Here is an 18,793-nt window from a genome sequence, read left to right as displayed (position 1 = left end):
TCCCAGAAAAATTGGTTGGGGGTGTGTGGCCCGCTTCCCAAAACCCCTTCCCTATTTATGACCAAAATCTGCGATATTCCTTACCCTATTTATGACCTGACCAAAAATTCGAAACCCTATTTACGACCTGACCCTCAAATCAAAACCCTGTTTCAGACCTGCGTTATAATTAGCTCCCTAGTTCAAACCAATGTTAAATTACCGTAAACATATAAATTTGTGACGGGCTTTTGTTGATTTTCTTTTCGATAATGATGAAAAAGTGGCTTCTTCTTAAAGCATACCCATATCAAGGCTAGAGTACAAAAACCGTACCCTATTTATGACCAAAATGACCAAAATGAGCTAAAATCGATACCCTATTTATGACCAAAACGGCTGAAAAACCATACCCTTCGGGGCCGCACAGACCTATATAGCCCATATAAGGGAGTCCCCCCCCCCCGGGGGGAAGGGCTACATGATAGGTGAGTGAGGGAGTTATGCATGCGCGCGTGTCAGACCAATCACAGTGTGGGTTGTATCAAAGAACGAATAAAATTGCCTGTTAGAAAATAAGATGGTATCTACATTAATCTGGAGACGTGTCAGATTACTGTAGTTTGTTCAGTCAAACATTTTATGGCTTACTATTTAGTTATCTTACCATTACCGATGTAACATCGTATGTACATCATAAACTACCAGTTTCTTTCTTGCTGTACATCGCAACCAAAAAAACTTGTCAAATCAACCAAATCTTTACTGTAAACAGTTCCATGAATGCTCCTATCTCCGAGACTTATAGTTCACAAAAAAAATAACTCTTGCGCGCCTTGCGTGCCTATGTTTAGATACAGATGGACTAAAAATGGCTTTACGGGCCCGAAAGGTTTCCGGGGCTTTTGAGAAACGGGCCCCTGATCGCAAGTCTCAACTTGTACATAATCTCCCACCCCGCCCTTCGTCATTCTCTAACATTCCACCTAAGCTGAACAATTAACATAGATATGCAAATGCAAGGCATTAATCTCAATTTTCACACCCAAACATAATATATTTTCTGTTATAAATAGCTACACTTGGTAGTCTTTAAGTCATTTATCTCTTCTCGAAGCAAGCTTAATTAATCTTTTACAAAATGGAAATAACATTTCAAACGTTAACATCATGTGATACTTAATGGCAATAAATGTTTCCTAGTTCACTGCCTTCGTTTCCAGCGATCGGCAAGCGAAAAATGATGCCCTGATTTCCATGCAAATAACAATAATTTATGCACCTGTTATGCGAAAAAATTGTAACCTCACTCTTAACAGTCCATAATGATTACTATCATTGTGGTACACTCCTAGCAATTGGTCAGATACTTGAAGCCGAAAGTCGTATATTTATACTTTGACCGGTTGGGAATATTTTTTTCAACAATTAATCTTCTAGACAAATTAAGCAATTATCAATTCTTAGCTTCATCATTTATCTCTTTAAAGCAAGTCAATTAACCAAGTCGTGAGAATACAACTGATTATGTAATGAAAAATATCATATTCAAATGCACTTAGCTGTGGAAAAATTTTGGTCTATGGGCAGCGCAAAATAAATTAAAGAAACTGCTTTATATAGCTAGCTTACTGACGATTACCACAAGTCTATGTATAGACTTTTCGAACAGCATGAATCACTTTGAAAAAGCTGTTTTGGGTCGGTCACTATTAAAATCCTCCATAACGAATAATCAATTTAGCACCATATATGCCTACAACCAAGCTTGAAATCGAGGTTCGGGGGACAACATTCGCTGGTCTCCAGTCTCCTTAGACTCGCCGTCTGCGGGCATCATGTCTTGGATCATTTCTTCAAGAGTAAACTGACGCTGAGGCCGAGGAAACACGTCCAACTCTTTCTCCTTTCGCCTTGACTCGCGTGACGACTTCCTTGCTTTGACACCGTGATTAATGCTTTCAAAACTCTCAAGTGGTTTTTCCCCTGGAATCCGCCGCGGATTTGCCCAAGTTTCATCGCTTTCTCCTTGCGTTGAGTTCGAGACATTCCTGTTGAAGTCACATATTACAGTGTCACGTGGAGCGACGAGCTCCCCTTCAGGGAATGGGGTGCGGTGTTCGGCTCCCGCCATCACGTCTTCAACAGATTCATCCTGAAAGTTTTAGTGAATACAAGATTTAAAGGTGGAGTTAGGGCTTAACAATGGATAGCTGCAACACAAGCATCAGTGCAACCAAAGAAATCTAAATAACCTAGCAAAATTAACGAAAGAGGAAAAATTATTTCTAACAATAAAAAAATTATGTCTTTGGTCCAACTCAAAAATATATATTTGGTACTTTTAGATTATAACCTCTATACCTCAGTATGGTCGTTGAATGGGGAAGGTCTGGCACGAGGCATCTTGTGGTTGTTCATGGTCTTCTGAGTAGTAACCACTGACTCATCCATTCCAAGGTGTTTGCCGGTGGTGCCTGGAGCAGATGCCCTGGAAGTGGCTGCAGCATTCTTGCTTGCTCTAGAAGTAGAAGTGCTGCTACTGCTTCGTTTTTCGATGCTGCTAATAAGGGACTTGACAAGTGACCACTTACGAGGCGAGCCAACGATGGCGTCTTCTTCGTCGGGCGACTTATCATTGTAATGCTCGATATCAAAGAAGACCGCTTTGTCTACAGGTGGAGTCTCAGAGTCCATCGCTAAATCTGGCGATTCCTCCTTTGGATTTCTTGTTGGGGCAGCATCGAAAATGCGTCTTTTCATTGTTGGTGTAACGGAGCCTTGCAGATTCAGATTCATTAGACAGTCTTTGAGCGAGCTTCCCAATTCTGAGCTATCTGGCTCCGGGACATTCTTGTCGAGTTCGACGGAGTGGAATAACTTCCAAGCGGGACTGGTACCGAATGATACATCACTTGAAGTTTCGGACAGACCCGAAAACCGCTGACTCCTAAAATCGTAATCAGTGTCTGTCATGTCACTCAAAAGATCACTGTTGACGTCACTATCAGTTTCTAAGGAGCATTCGGACGTTTTCCGTCCTCCGTTCACTGTGAGCTTTGGCGAAAACCTTCCATCCGGCGAGGTGATGTCCCTGGTACTAGAAATATCGTCAATCGTGTCTGAATTTTCACTAAAGTTTTCAGATTTACCATTCAGTGGTCCATTTGAAACACTATCCTCGCATATGGAAATATCACAAATGTTAAAAACATCGTCCTTAATTTGTTCATCGTTCAATGCCTTCCCTTTCTCGTCCTCATGGCCGATTTTTGTCGATCTTTCTTTACCAACGTTTTCATTGGTTTTTGTATCTGCCAGCTCCTTTCTCTTAATAACCGATTTATTTTCGCGGCGTGAAGTGGGCGGGGTTTGCTGTCCTTTTGTCTTCTCTGTCACAGCGCTGGTTTTTGGCCCTTTAACCGCGTTATTTTTGGCGCTATTTTGAGTCGTGGAAGATTTTCTCCCTCTTGGTGTAGAAGGAAGGGACCTGTGAGCTGTACTTCCCGTTGACATTTTCCTAGAAGCAGACGTAACAGGCTGCTCCGGTTTGTGCCGGGGACTGGGTATCTTGGAGACACTGGACTTTCTACTTCTCTCTTGTTTATCTTCCGCTGGCCTCTGTGTGGGCTTCGGTGAGCCAGGTAACGGTCCCTTCGCATCGATCGCTGAAACACTGGGCTTCCTACCTCTCTCTTGTTTATCTTTCTCTGATCTCTGCGCAGGTTTTGGTGAGCTGGGTGCGCGTCCCTTCCCATCGACCGTAACTGAAGATGATCTTCGTCTGGCTTTAGCCTCTCTCCGCCGAATTTCATCCGCTGAAAAAAAAATTATATAGATACAATGAAACACGACGATTTATCATCATAAAAATTCTTGTTTTTCGGCCATTTCAATTTCAGGAGAAAGAGAAAACAAACAGCGGTTAACGAGGAATAAAACACAAGTAGCGGTGATAAACATATTAAACTTACGCATTTTAACAACTTGACGTTTCGTATGCTACGCAACATACATTTTCAAAAGTGGAATAAAGACCGTTACAATTTTTGAAAACTATATATGAAATGTAAATAAGGGGTCTGGAAACGAGATTAAAAAACATGTTTCTTAACAGTAAAACAATAAAAGCCTAAGCTTATTAATAAAGTATCAGCTTCTCACTGCTGACGTTTACATTAAGAGCCGGCTTAAGCTTAATCTCGTTTCCAGACCCCTTATTTACATTTCATATATAGTTTTCAAAAAATTGTAACGGTCTTTATTCCACTTTTGAAAATGTATGTTGCGTAGCATACGAAACGTCAAGTTATTAAAATGCGTAAGTTTAATATGTTTATCACCGCTATTTGTGTTTTATTCCTCGTTAAATTACGATGGTCCAAGAACAAAAGCCTTTATGAAACAGCGGTTACAAACATAACAAACAGATTTCGAATGGTATATTAAACTTGACGTTTCGTATGCTTCAACATACATCTTCAGAAGTGACGGTTACAAAATACGACGATGTATATGTAGGAATAATAATAATAGATATTTAATAATAATCGGATATTTCTATAGCGCCTCTCCAGATCTGTTCTAAGCGCTTTACAAAAGTAAAAGAGCTAAAAAGAAAGTTCTACGAGTTAGAAATACAAAGTACAATGATAAAAATAAACTAAATTAAAAATTCTTTCTCGCTAAAATAATAATTTTTAAAAAGATACGTAGTTTACGCTAGATAGCGCAGCTATAAATGAGGAGAGCCCACCCCCCCACCTCCCCCCCCCCCCAATCCCGCCTCATATTGACAGGTCCACATAGCTTTCTTTATACCAGGTTTGAGTACTGACCGGGGTCTTTGCTTAGCCCAGAGAGTGAACATGCTTAAGCTTGTTTTTTTTGTTTTGTTTTGCTTTTTTTTTTTCGAATGATATCTGCAATGTTCGGAGATTCCTAGAAACGTCAAAACTTGGGAGAGGGATAGTTTTCTAAGGTTTCAAATAAAATCCTGGGCCTGAGAATTTTTGCAAAAATGTTCTGTTTTGCGGGTGTACCTCCAACTTGAAAACTGAAAGTGGAGGTAAACATGTTACATACAGCTCACCAATACCATAACATCCCTACCACTCCCGATCCTATCTTCCCTCAGCAGCCCACCCCCCCCCCCCCCCCTCGCCGCACCCATAGGATATTAAATTTCGTTGCCAATACTCACCCTTATTCTCAACTTTTCCAGGTAGGGCCGAAGACGCTCTCCTTTGCGTTTCTCTTGCAGGCCTTGAGCTGACCATAGTTTTCGAGCGTGGTTCCATCACGGGGATCAGGGTGCGGGGTCTGGAGCCGAAAGAGGCGCTCCTAGATACCGTTGGAGGCCCTGGCCTCTGTGAGCCAACAGGTCCGCTGGAACTCAAGCGACTTCTGGCCGTCGAAGATTCTCCTTGTCCTCCAGCGTTGGACGATCTCCGAGAACTGGTTGTTAAGCTTTTTCTGCGGTTTTGTTCTGCGCCACCGGAGCCAACATCTCTGGGAGAATTCTCGCCACTCACGCTCTGTTTCCGAATCGACGAGGAAGTCGGTTTGGAATAGGAAGGGCTGCGGCCGTCTACGAAAACGCTGTTTAGTTCTTGCATGCTTTTACTCTTCCTTGATAACCGCCCCCGTGATTGCGTGTCCATGGTTCTGGGCGGCGTGTCACGTGATATCGTTCCCCGTCTTTGCCATGGCTGTAGTCGTGGAGATGAAGGCGAAGGACTTCTCGTGGGGGACACGCTGGCAACCCTTTCCCTGGGGTCTCGTGGACTCTTGAGCTTAAAAGGAATTGGAACTTCAGTCAGAGTTAGTGCGACTCCTGATGTTTCGAACAACTTTTTCCTTTGCTGAGCTATATGTTTTCCTTTTATCCCCTTTGCAAAATTTCTTGCATTTTCCTGTTGCTGAGGTTTTCCGAAGATTGTCCGAGTGTTTCACGAAGATGATACTAACATTCCCGAACATTTTCTAATTTTCGGGAAGATCTCCGAATATTGCCGAAAGCTTCAGAGAAATGATATCGACAAGTTCTTATTGTTTTTATTTCAAACATTCAAACACTCAAACACTCATCATCAACAATTTGAAAAGCTTACTTTCGTTCACAGGCTAAAGCGACTGAAAAAGCAACTTTCGTAGACAAAACAATTGTCCGTATCTTTTTTAGCTACAATGACGAACCGGCCGTGACGTTCCGAGCATTTTTGTAGGCCGCGAAAATTGTAACGCAGGCCCTACGCACCCATACTAATTATAATGGAATTTATAATCTACAATGCAGGGGCGATCCTACACAGTCTTTTCACACCGCCGTTAAAAAGAGTATTGTGACGCAATTGACAATCTACATTTCCTCGATTTCAGATGAAGGTCATCGTTTCGCGTAAAAAAAAAAAATTCGTATCACGCTATGTGAAACTTTTATTTGTGGAGGGCCAGGTAAGTAAATTTTAAATATCATTGGGGGCATGCGCAAACTACTCCTTGATTTGTTGCGAAATTACCAAATTGCCATGGCAACGTTTGGCGTGAAATTTCTCGATACAATAAAACTAGTCAAAAGCCCACGATTGTAAGCGTAATTTGTCACCCACGATATTAGAAGGTAATCAAATGGTATACTCGTGATATGGGGAAGTAATTTCACTTACGTTTTGTCAAAATTCTAATAATTTTGACTATATGCGCGTGAAATTATTTCCAAGTTTCATATTCGTCAGTCGTCACCATACATATTTCCTTCCGTTCACGTTTATCGCCTTCGTTCGTGGTTTAATAATTGACGCTGAAAATGATACGTACATTTTTATTATGAAATGAAATGTAAAAGAAAAGAAAGAAAAAAAAAATAGGGGTAAAAAAAACGACCCTGCCAGGACTCGAACCTGGAATCCCCTGATTCGTAGTCAGATGCCTTATCCATTGGGCCACAGGGCCGCGGTCTAGTTTTGAAGATATTCTTTTAATATTTAAATCATTGTGAATAAATTATCACCTTCTCACGCAAGAAATGAAACTTCTAATGATATTTCATCAAGGAGCAGAATTCAGAAATGTTTGAAATAAATAAATTTGTCAGTTACTGTATGTCAACAACAGAATTTCAGCAGCGACACTCGTTGGGCACTCGTTTAATTAGTCAGCTTAGTACGAAGGGCCATTCACCATTTCCGGTTTTCCCTTTTCCGGTTCGATTCAAATACGATACGTACGGCTTCCATTATTTCGGATACTAAAAGTCCTATAGTTTAAAGGTTAGTTCCATAGCTTATCGCAATAATGCCTCGCGAATTCAGTAGAAGTCGGCTACGGAAGCTCGGTAGAATAAGCAACGTCCACTGACTGCTCGATCGATTCGCGTTTATCGGCAAAAAAAGAAATTCGAACTTTTATTTGGTGATGTACTTCGTGGAGAAAGAAAACTTGAAAAAAAATTTAAAAAATTGTAAAAGAAGCGTAAAAATGCAAAACGTTGCAAACGGTGTTGAAAAAGAAAAACTAAAACAGAAGGAAAAAAACGTCCCCGGGTGGGCTTGAACCACCAACCTTTCGGTTAACAGCCGAACGCGCTAACCGATTGCGCCACGGAGACATCCCTAGTTAGGCAAATAATTTTAAAGGCTTTAAATAAATCAAAATGTATAAGCCTCAGTCTCACGATGAGGGCAAATGGAGTATTTTATCTATTTGGACTTTTTTAAACGACAAACTTTGACCGCATTAACGTAAGTAAGCAGCAAAAATAGTAAAACCTACTCCAGTTCTGTGACAATTTCATAATTGACCTAGCGGTTGAAAAGGTCGCTATGATACATCAATATCAAGTAATTTTAGCCGTAACCAGTCGAAAGTGATGAAAGACGGGGGGTAAAGAGCCTTCAACACTGGAAATATTTATAGCTTTCCTCAAATTCGCTACAGCGGCTCGAGGTAAATTTACTCCGCTGTGTCAACTTCAAGTTAATGATTAAATAAAGTGTTTCGTTTATTCTCTTTATTCAAATGTAAAAAATACAGGGGCACCCAACGACCGTTTTCTCTCTAATGCTGTTAGATGCTGTTTTAGGCTATCTGGAGTACTTTTAAAGCTCTGTAGGTTAATTTTAGGTTGCACTAAAAAAATTTTATCTGTTCGGATATTCTAGGGGAACTTGAGTATTCTCGAATTTATTAGGGCTTTTTTGTCCATTTCCCGAAAACCGTAGGTCTTATCGCCTTTCCGAAAATGATAGCTGACCTTTTTTGGGTACTCAAAACGACATTTTCAACAGTCCGAAAACAACAGACATTAAATTTCTCATATCCCGAAAGTTCGAGGTGCCAATTCTCTCAAGAAAATCAGAGGGGATTAAAGGCCTTCCGAACAGATAATTTGCCGAAACGATCCGTTGGGTGCCCCTGAAAATATATCTGACCGGATTCGCAAAAACATAGCCATAGAATTTGACTTGTCACTGATAACCTTGATACAATTCTGTTCTAGAGCTAGCTTTCCTGTATGTCTTTTGAGGCCAGGAAGACTAAATCCACCGTCTTTTCGTTGAATCATGAATTGTACAATTTAATTAAGAGTGCTTTCAACATGAAATTGGAGTCTAGATCAACACGAACGTACAGATATCAAAACCGCGGCGGAGAGCTAATCTATCGCTTTCTAAAGGCCTGCATCGTCCTAAATGGACTGAACAAGAGCTTCCTACATCGAATTGATTGAACTTCAAACAAACTAGGCCATGGTTAGCGGTAAGCGAACACTTAACATGTTGTGGTTACGTCAATTATCGCCCGGAAGCCACGCAAATAAATTTCTTCCGCGCTAGCGAATCACAGACAGTTCTGATAGTTAGCTAAGCCGAGAACGCCTAAAATTGATAAAACAAGGAAATTCTACTCGCGATCAGCGCTTGAACTCATGTTCTTCTCTCTCCTCGTGGCCATGTTTTGCTCGCAAATGGCAATGTCCCGGATGTACTTCAATTTTGTCGAGTGCAGAATGGCACATCCAGATTTCAACAGATTTTTTTCGAAGTCTTTAGCTACATCAAAGTGTAGAGCAAATGACGCCAACAGCAGCTAGAAATGTCTAGTCCATTGCACGTCTAAGCCCTAAATTGATGTGGCTAAAGATTTTTGCTGTCTAAAGCAAGCGCAACATTATCGCCACAGGGCAAACGGCCTGCTGTTACGGGACTAAATGTGACCCGTACAGTTTACACATCTCCTCAGGCCCGCCTCACGTACGATAATGGACGACGCTTACTAGCAAATCGTTAGACTTGAGCCTTCATTGGACTTAATGATGTCCTCGGGCAGACTTCCTTTAGACTGCAAATACAGAACGCTAATCGGTCGCTCCTTGTCAGAGTCAGAGCGCGAACTGAATTCAGACGAGCGTAGCCTGGGCTAAACTTAACGCAAATTGAAAAGGGGGGGGGGGGGGCGGGGGGGTCGATAAATAATGAAAAAAAATACCTAAATAAATGTAACATGCGGCAAGGAGTTTCTACATTTCATGCTAGGTAAGATTTATAAGCTGCTGTCATAGCGAAAGCAGAAAAAAAACCAACAAACAAAGAAATGAAAAAAACAAATAAATCAAAAAACACCTGATTCAGTCTTTAACAACGTTTTCATAAATCCAGACATATATTTTAAGGGAACAAGACTGCATGACCCAGAAAGGTCGAAAAACGAGCGTGTGTAATTTCTGTCGATCTTTCTAAAGCATTTAGAGTCAAACTAGGGAATTCCCTGAGCAGTTTAGGGCATTCTGTGGCAATATATGTCTGAATTTATGAAAGCCGTGTTAAGACTTTGCACCAGAATAGCGGGCATGTTTTTGGAAAATCGGTTAGATATATATATAAAACCACTGCAAACAAACCTGTGAAGAGGAACTCTGCGGAGAAGTCCAGGATGCAGTGCGGCCGTGAGAAACAGGATAACTACCCGAATCATAGCTGTCAGTACTGGATATACTCATTGAGCTCGGCGATCTGCCAATCACATCGCTTCCACTACGCGATCTGAGCGACTTGAGTGAGTTCCTCCTCTGTCTCTCTTTAGGAGTTTCAGGGTGAACAAAATATGCGCGTATTAACAAACGTGTACTCGAGAAGTAGCAAATGTTTTCTGTGTTTGTGCCGAAGTTATGAAATCAATGGGCGGTTTCAGAGAATGAGAAAAGTTGTGTGGGAAAACATAACAGTTTATAATTTTTCCGAAAATAGACAAAACGCACTAGAAGGTAGCAGGTTTTTCATTACTTTTTATTATTTGGACTGGATAGATCGAATAATTTCTTAACCTCATCTTATTAAAATCACTGGGATCTACAGTGAATCACAGACGATCAATTCGTTCAAGTCAACCGGTAGCTATAGGTTGGTCGACTCGCCGTCAGGAATAAAAACTTGCATGGCATGCAAACGCCAGTTTGAGGTGAGAGTTTCCCAGATAAGTAACAGAAGTGTTGAGCCAGCACTCCCAAATTTTGGCATCAACACGGCTTATCACAATAGTGTTCGATCCCCGATTGTTAGGGGAGCTCAGTCAGAATATTTTGAGTTATTTTGGCCACTCATAAAATTACCTTTAAATTAAAGGAAACCTGAAAATAGTGGTTTACTAAGCTAGAAAAACACCAAATAGATAATAATAAGCCATAAAGGAACAAGGATGGTTAAGGATGGAGAAGATTAACACGCATTACAAACGACGAACTTGGAAAATTTAGGTCAAACTTTTGAAGAAGTGCGAACCGTGACGGAGCTTCTTTAAACCGTCTGTTGCCTTACCTGACACCTTGCATGGATCGTGTTTGTCGAAATATCGCTCCAGAGTGTCCCAGCCCCCGCCAACTCTAACCATCACGTGTTTGCGCATGACCTAAGAGGGGTAAACGCAGGCTACTCAAATCAAGCTTATCTTAACCTTGTTCCCATAACCTTGTCTTATCTTAACCTTGTTCCCATAGACAACCATTGCAAACAAGCAAAGAAAACTGTTTTTTACTGAAAGTAGCTTGCTATATCTACGAACGTTTCAAGCTAAAGAGAGAGAGAACAAAAGGCCTTAAATCTTTGATCTGAGACGAAGATTGATTAATTCACAAGGTATTGTTCAAAACGATACCGTTCAATTTTTATAATCCAGGTTACTTAGACAACCAGAACTAATTTCATCGCTGAATCAAAATAACTTAATTTAACTTAAGGTCAGCTCAACAAATCAACAGCCAGCGACTGAAGCAATGAAACTCCCTGCCCCCTTGCCTGTGATCTTTCTTCTTTCTTACTTGCTAACATGTGTTCATCAACAACAACAACAAACATATAAACAAACAAAGTCCATCGCGGAACAAGTTAAAATGCATTTTTTTTTATTTCCTTACCCTGACGAATATTAGCGACTTGCCTTCTCCCACTCGGTACTTTCCTTCTCCGACGCGGAGGACTGGGTACCGCACCGGGCACGTGCATTGCTCCAATACTTGATAAACCTGTTTATAACAGACCACAAACCAGGCATATCAATTTTTTGTACTGCCCAGGCCACGCTACCTATCGGCCATCAAATCATGATCATATCTACAATGCTTTTTCAGTTCATGCTAGTTTCATACGCTAGCGCCTCATGTTACACGATAACAGATGTTTTCGCCGATTGATAATTCTGTTTCCAGAATTCAACCAACTAAATAAAGTTACACACTTGTTGCCCGACAATGAAGAAAATACAGTCAGTAAGACTATCAGTCTCTTTGTCCAAGTATTTGTCATTTTAAACGAATGGATGATACGCTGAAAAAGTAACCACCTCCGTCCTTCTCCGATCCACCCAGATTTAGTGAAAAACATCCTTTTTTACCATAAAAGAACATTTCTAATTAGTATGAGAAGCAATACACGACACTTTTCACTTTCCTATCCGGATGCAAGATCTGAATTTGTGATCGGTACATGACAGAAAAGGAAAATTTCTGACTTGATGTTCATACTTCGCGATCGCCATGACGTCAAAATGTTCCGAGAACAAAAGTTGTATACCGGATTTTGTTCAGAAACTTTTATTTACAATGTTGTATTTGCTCTATTTTAGATCATCCGATCATTATAAGATTTGTAAATTTCTTATTTAAGTTTTCAAACTTGAAAGCAACAAAATTTAAAGATAGATAAGTGGTAAGATTCTAGACTATACGAACACGTAAACATGCACTTAGAAATAACGGTAAAACAAATGGGGTTACTCTACGCCTCATATCAGTTTACGCTATCTAAAAAGTAGCCTACAACGTAGATAATGACGTCCTTCTCTCGTATCTTATACCAAACACAAATCATTTATTAATTGATAAGTCTGCCTACGTTTTTGCATACAAGGCGGTAAAATTGTTTTGAAACGTGTGCAACACGTTCAGGTAATCCATGATTGAGTTGCAGCAGTTGTACGTGTACATGAAATAATCGAAAAAGAATCAGCCTTTTTAAACGGGATGTTTGGCTCTCTTTGCTACCAGACATATATTAATATTCTAGTGCAAAGTGTTTCATACGCGAGAGTTTCAGATAAGGTGTCGAATTTTAAAAACTTAAGTACACCTGCATGTTACCTCGGACCATGCTTGTTATCAAATGAATTTTTCGTTATCCAAATTATGCACCGGAAACCCAAACGATGAGACTGATAACTCGTCTGCGATAGTAAATTAGATTATTCTACATCTCAAAAACAAACCAGCATGTTTTGGGATACAAATATAAATTTCGTATCTGGTTAACATCGATTCACTGAAATCCGTAAGAGGAATTTAATTTGCACCTTTATCTTTAGCGACACAAAAAAGCGTCGAAGTAACACTTCTTCAGTAACACACGTGGTGTAAAAGCATTTCTTACTTCTCTATTAATTGTTAACAGTTTTGTGCCAGGTTTTAAAGTTAGAGAAATTTTAATTTTCACATTTAGCTGGCATGAAATTTAGAGTTCGACGTCTGAAAACCCTTATACATATATTAAAAATATGAGTAATTTTTTGTTGTAAACAATATGGGATGCCTGCTCTTACAGGAGAAGTAAATGCGAAATATTGGCATCTCAACTGGAGGGTTCGGTTGTCTACAAAAGAAAACGCAATTATTATTGTAATTTTTTCCCGCCCAAAACCGGAGGATTTCAAAGCGCTCCATAATTACTCCTGGAACTTAGGAGCTTAAAACACAAAATATCATATAATCAATTTCTTTTGTGTTCAAAACCGGCCTTAAGAAACCCGCAGAAGGATCAAAGGATTGTCAAAAACGGATTTAATAAGATTTCAAATGTTTATAGTATAGCCAAAGTTGCGGCGGCGACGATTCTAAGCATGGAATTGTTTGATCTTCGAACCTATCTAGACGTTCACAGCAGAACAGGTTATATTAGCCTTATAACGTAAAATTAGGTACAGACTAGCGTTTATTGCTCCAATTTATCTAAATTCTATGAATTCTTAACAATTCTGCCCTTGGTATATCAGTACTATTGTAAGAACTAATTGTAAACCAACAGTTTGGTTGACTCACGAACAGGTCAACAAAAAAAGGTATTAAAAACATGAGTTAATTATTTTTTTTCTTGAAGGTTCTATTTAATATGTTTTATAATTTCATTCTTTTATATCACGGCTTCGAAGTTTCATGTTTTTACATTTAAATTAAGAAAGAAAAGAGCCAATATTTAACAGTTTTACAGGTTTATTAATTTACATATCGAGACACAGTGGAATCCCGAATTTTCGAACTTACAAGGGAAACGAAAATGGGTTTGAAAAATAGGGTAGTTTGAGAAATTGGAGGAAAAATTACAGTTTTCGTCTAATGGGAGAAAAGCGACTTATGGTTTGAATTATCGAGAGGTTACGTTCGAAAGATCGGGAGTTCGAGAAATCGAGATTTCTTTGTAGATGGAAATTCGCCCGATTGAAATCGATAATATTTACCGAAGGATCAGATTGGATTTTAAGTTTTCGATTCTTCAAATAAAAGGCGTAGGAATTTTTGAGACGTGCCAGGAAAATGATTAGTGCTCGACCGATTTTCACTTTCCATGAAATACGTACATTATCGCACGTTTTTAACTGATGATCGATATCTCTTATGAATAAAAACCTATCAATAGGCAAGGCTATTTCCAACGGACCATGATTTATCTGCAATAATCAATTTCCACGGTCATTCTTCATATTTGAAACTACACCAGTTCCCTCTTCAATTCACAACGATGACTAACATAACCTCCGGAATTCACATGTTTAAAGTGCTTCACCGAGCTTTGAGCACAGCGCACGTCAAAATAATAAGCTTAAAACGATCGAGACAACATAATAATATTCCTTTAGTAAAAATCCCATCAAAAGTGCACCACCTTTCCGAGGAATATCAATATAAACCTGGCGAGACCGGTGAAAACTGCGCCAGGATACGATAGTATGACGCCCAACTGCCTGCTATGGTATAGTTTTCAGTCAAGGTGAACAATGCAAAAACAGGGTTCTTTACATTAGAAAATTATTGTAATCTTTATGCTAAATATCTCTAAAGTAATGCAATTTTTCTCGTACAGATCTTTTCGCTTTTAATAAAATCTACTGTCTTTTCTTGATTTTGTCGATCGTACTAACTCGCTTGATCACTCAGTCTCTTTCTCAGTAATCATGATGTTTTTCGTTAGCCGGCTAACTTTTCAGATGAATGATTTCGGATTCGCATCTTCTGCGGTTATAACTGCATCACTGTGGCGTAGAAATAAGAAAAACCTATGGATTCTTCATGATCAGGATTACGGCAAATGTTTTTGCGGTTTTCTCGCTTTCTTTTTCGTTTGTTTTCGTACAGTGTGGAACATCAAAAAAACCCGCGAACAGAGCGAGGAGTTACTTGTTTTGTAATGTAAACAAGGTTCATAGGCAAAGTACAATATATGACTATAAATGAAAACTCTTTGAAATAAAAAATCAATCTGTCAGACGTGCCTAATTTGAATAATGGTAGTATAGTGAATTTTGTAAAGATCTTCAACTACCGAGGCATATTATTCCATGCTGTGCGATTTCTTTTCGTTGTGTGTAAATTTCACTTCATCATTCAAGACAGGGCGAGATAAACTATTGACATTTTATTTTTCAAGATGATAAATATACGTCCTTTACTCACCAAATCATCCAGGCTGTGTGATTTTTGCATCTTCTTTAACTGAACCATGGGTTCAACCATGATTTCCTCCGGTTGCTGTTCAATTTCTTGATCGATTTCGTTCTCCATTCTGACCAAATCAGGCGGTTCGACGCCGAATTTTACGCTCAAGCGCGCTACCTCCATAAGGGTCAAAATAACAGACTTCTCGTTCTTGTGAAGTACAAGGTCCTCCGTCTCAAACATAACAACATCCGATACTCCCAATTCTCGACACCAGCGAATAAAATTTGCCACATTATCCCTGGCGATGAACGAACCGCGGAAGGCTGTTCTTTCTTTGTATGTGACGCCGCAAGCCGGGAAAGATTTTCGAGGAATAGAGCAGTTGTGTAGAATAAATTCTTCGCCTGTTCGTTGGATCGCGTTAGCTAGTCTACACAGAACCACTCCTGTGTCAAGATCTTCCATTAGCGTGTCTACCGTTATCTCTGAACTCAATATATGCGCCATCCACGGCGCTAAATCCTCTAGCATCGCCAGCATACATTTGTCCGTAGTTCCTGTTTTATCCCAGCTCCGATCCGCCATGTTTCCACTCCAGCTGTAATCCCTAATAAGCGAGATATTTACGAGAAAATGTTTTCCCCAATTGGTCCTTTCCTATTGGCTTTGAATTCTATTCGCCGCGAGCGTGAAATCGTGTCGAACTATGACAACCGCTTCGATGTCTTCTTTGCGGTCTATGGCAACTAACATCCAGACATGTAATTCAAACCGCGCACACGCGACGATGAAATGGATGTCATCCTCGTCGATGAAACATTTATTTTACTGCAAACTACAATCTGCTTCTGCTTTTGTTTACACTGCCTGCGTCTGATCGCTTCGGTTGAAGTAGCATCAATAGTTAATGACACATGGTTTAAAACCCTTTTATTGAATGATTCCTAAGCTTAGCTGCACACAATGCAATTCCGCCATGCATGATACTGCGGAAAACTTCCACATGCTTCGATCTGCTTTTGTACTTTATGCGATAAATGTTCAAGTGGTCTAAAGATAAATTATTTCGGGTCGAATGCGCATAACATTTGCGAACAAAACGGAGCACACACACGCAGCGCCTATCTCGTTCTTTAAATGGTTTTCCCCAGGGGGTGGTCTTTCTGTGCGTTTGTTTGCCGGTGATATCTGAAAGTAGTTTATTATATAGACAAATATGATTATTATTGTTTGACAAACAATTTTGAAGCAACATGACGCTTAAGGAGTTGCAGTAGCGCAACAGAATGATTTAAGAGTCACGCTCGTTTGATTGGAGTTCTAATTAACGGACGTTGTCGCGTGAGCTTGCCCTCTACCGGAAGTTGCACTTTAAAACTTTTGATCATCCAATGTGCATGTGATATGTCGCCTTATCAGTTTGCTTAAATTTGAAAGTACTTTGCTACCATAGAAACTATCTGAATACCAGATTGAAGATTAAGAAAATTTTGCTATACAGCAGTGAGTTGTCTATCCTTCAACAAAAGACAATCTGACCAGTGGGTGACTCGAGTTTGTGTCGTTGGCACCCGATTTACACCTTTGCGCCGTAATTCTTCAACTAATGAATGACACACACAAAAGATGATCACGCAGCCTGCAGCACAGCAGGTATTCCGTGCGAATTATCCTTTATCCTCAGGGGAGGCGGCGGGGGGGGGGGGGGGCGGCAGGTTTTCCGCTGCCACTTATCTGTAGAAGTGTATATCGAAGGAATGCACCCAGGTGAAGTATGATGAAAGTTTAATTTCGATAACCCGGTAGACCCTGCGATCATTTTTTCTTGGGGTCACAAGTGAGACCCTATTAGGGAGTCTGAGTACTTATCCCGATAATATTTGGCCTAAATATTCCGTACGAGGTATCCCGTTAATTCCAATTTCAAAAGTCAACAATCATTCCCACTCGATATCCCGGGATATCTGATTTGAATATCCCATAATTCCTTTAATGTTTCTCCCCAAATATCTTTTAATTCGTTTATCTTTTACAATGAAACCTGGCCTGTATTAAGCGGACACCCTTGGGACCCTCATTAGTGTCCGCTTAATACAGGGTTCCCGCTCAAAACAGGTTCTTATACGTCGTTGTGCAATATAACGGTTAATTATTAACCCTTTTGTAACACAGTGTAACACAGTGTGAGATCAAAGGCTGCTCACAGCACAGTGTCCAGTCAGTCAATGCATCAATGTGGAATAATCACTTAGCTTTAAAACGACATTGCTTAACAATGTTGAAGGAGTCTCAGCTGAACTTTTAGAGGTAATGATTCCCTTGATGTGTCCACTTATTGCAGGCTTTGTGCAACAAAATGGCTTAATATTGGTGTCCGCGTCCGCTTAACAGAGGTGTCCGCTGAATGGAGGCTTATTTTACAGTAAATGTGGGAAGGAAATTTAGGGACTGAAGCTGGTGTCAGCTTAATTAACATGGGTTCCGCTTAATACAGGTTTCACTGTAGCTTACAATAACCCACTTCCCGAAAACCCCTTATTTGGCCTCATAAGTTACCGTGGGATACGTTAATAGATCTTAATGCTGTGAATCTTTAATTTGACTGGAAGGGCTCCTTTTCAGCGAGAGAGTTTTTCCAACATTTTTGTGGGTTCGCCAGGAAATAGGACCTCAAATTTTCTGGCCGGATTTAATAGTGCCAACCTAAACCATGGCCATGTAAACAGGAACTTTATTTTGAGAAAATTAATGATAAAAATATAAAACAACAAAAATGTTTTACCATGTCCAATTCGCAATGTATGATAGTAAGGGATAAGGAAAAACAAAAAAAATATATTTCCAATTTGAATCTGTTCAAGAGTTAACAAGTTGTGTTTGCGTGCGGTGTCTGCCGACCCGCTTTATGAAAATTTTGTCAAGTTCCTGGTTCGCTTGTATCCGGTTATTTTTGTCCTGGTCCAGCCTTGCTGTATCGTCACTAACCATTTATTTATATAAAGTTCAAGGAAACATTACTGTGATGTGAACATTACTTTTTATACACTGACGGTGAGTTAAAAATGTTAATCTTCCATTTCTAAAATTAAGAATCTTTCCTTTATGAACATGTTTTGTTTATTACAAAGGACAAATCTGGGTACGGTTTTGTGACTGTACTTTATTTACTTGTGAAAATAAAATTGTACACTCATATCTCAGACATGAGCGAAACATTACGGCAACTTTTTTTTTTGTCATCTCCTATTAGGAAGTGACGTGTATTTGTTCACGCACTATTTGAATGCGTTTCAAACATGATTTCCTAAATTCTACGTTGTTTAAAAGCTGAACAGAAAAAAAAAAGAATATTTTAAGAACATTTTAGGTTTAAATCCCTACCGGCTACTCCTAGGACGTTCAGGTCCTAAAATCATACGTCAAACGCTTTTATTCACTTTTCATACGAAAAGGTTCTCTTTTTAAAATTTACGATCTGTATATATTTTAAAATGAAACTCCTTGTCGCGGAAAAATAATAACCATCAGTCAGAAAATGAAATACTGCTACGCTGCTTCGATCGTCCAACGTGCGTGCACGCTAAGAATAACCAGTGGTATCTGTCTCAGTGTATGTAG

General features: G+C 39.7%; 1 protein-coding gene and 2 non-coding genes across 3 annotated transcripts; all 3 read right to left on the bottom strand.

The window, feature by feature from the left end:
• Positions 1-1,011: 1,011 nt before the first annotated feature.
• Positions 1,012-16,454, bottom strand: LOC110052088 (uncharacterized). Its single transcript, XM_020758215.2, has 7 exons — positions 15,191-16,454; positions 11,390-11,497; positions 10,794-10,884; positions 9,881-10,056; positions 5,183-5,774; positions 2,344-3,797; positions 1,012-2,134 (listed from the first exon to the last, which is right to left on the bottom strand). The coding sequence occupies exons 1-7, from the start codon at positions 15,758-15,760 to the stop codon at positions 1,736-1,738; spliced, it is 3,390 nt and encodes a 1,129-aa protein (XP_020613874.2). The 5' UTR covers positions 15,761-16,454; the 3' UTR covers positions 1,012-1,735.
• Trnar-acg (transfer RNA arginine (anticodon ACG)) lies at positions 6,861-6,933 on the bottom strand. Its single transcript has one exon. It is a non-coding gene; the product is annotated as a tRNA-Arg (tRNA).
• Trnan-guu (transfer RNA asparagine (anticodon GUU)) lies at positions 7,515-7,588 on the bottom strand. The gene has a single exon. It is a non-coding gene; the product is annotated as a tRNA-Asn (tRNA).
• Positions 16,455-18,793: the final 2,339 nt, after the last annotated feature.

The sequence above is a fragment of the Orbicella faveolata genome, unplaced genomic scaffold, assembly GCF_042242905.1.
Source record: "Orbicella faveolata isolate gen_17 unplaced genomic scaffold, um_ofav_v1 contig_47, whole genome shotgun sequence".
Lineage (NCBI taxonomy): Eukaryota > Metazoa > Cnidaria > Anthozoa > Scleractinia > Merulinidae > Orbicella > Orbicella faveolata.
The sequence above is the reverse complement of the archived record's forward strand: the minus strand, read 5'-3'. Positions and strand labels throughout refer to the sequence as shown.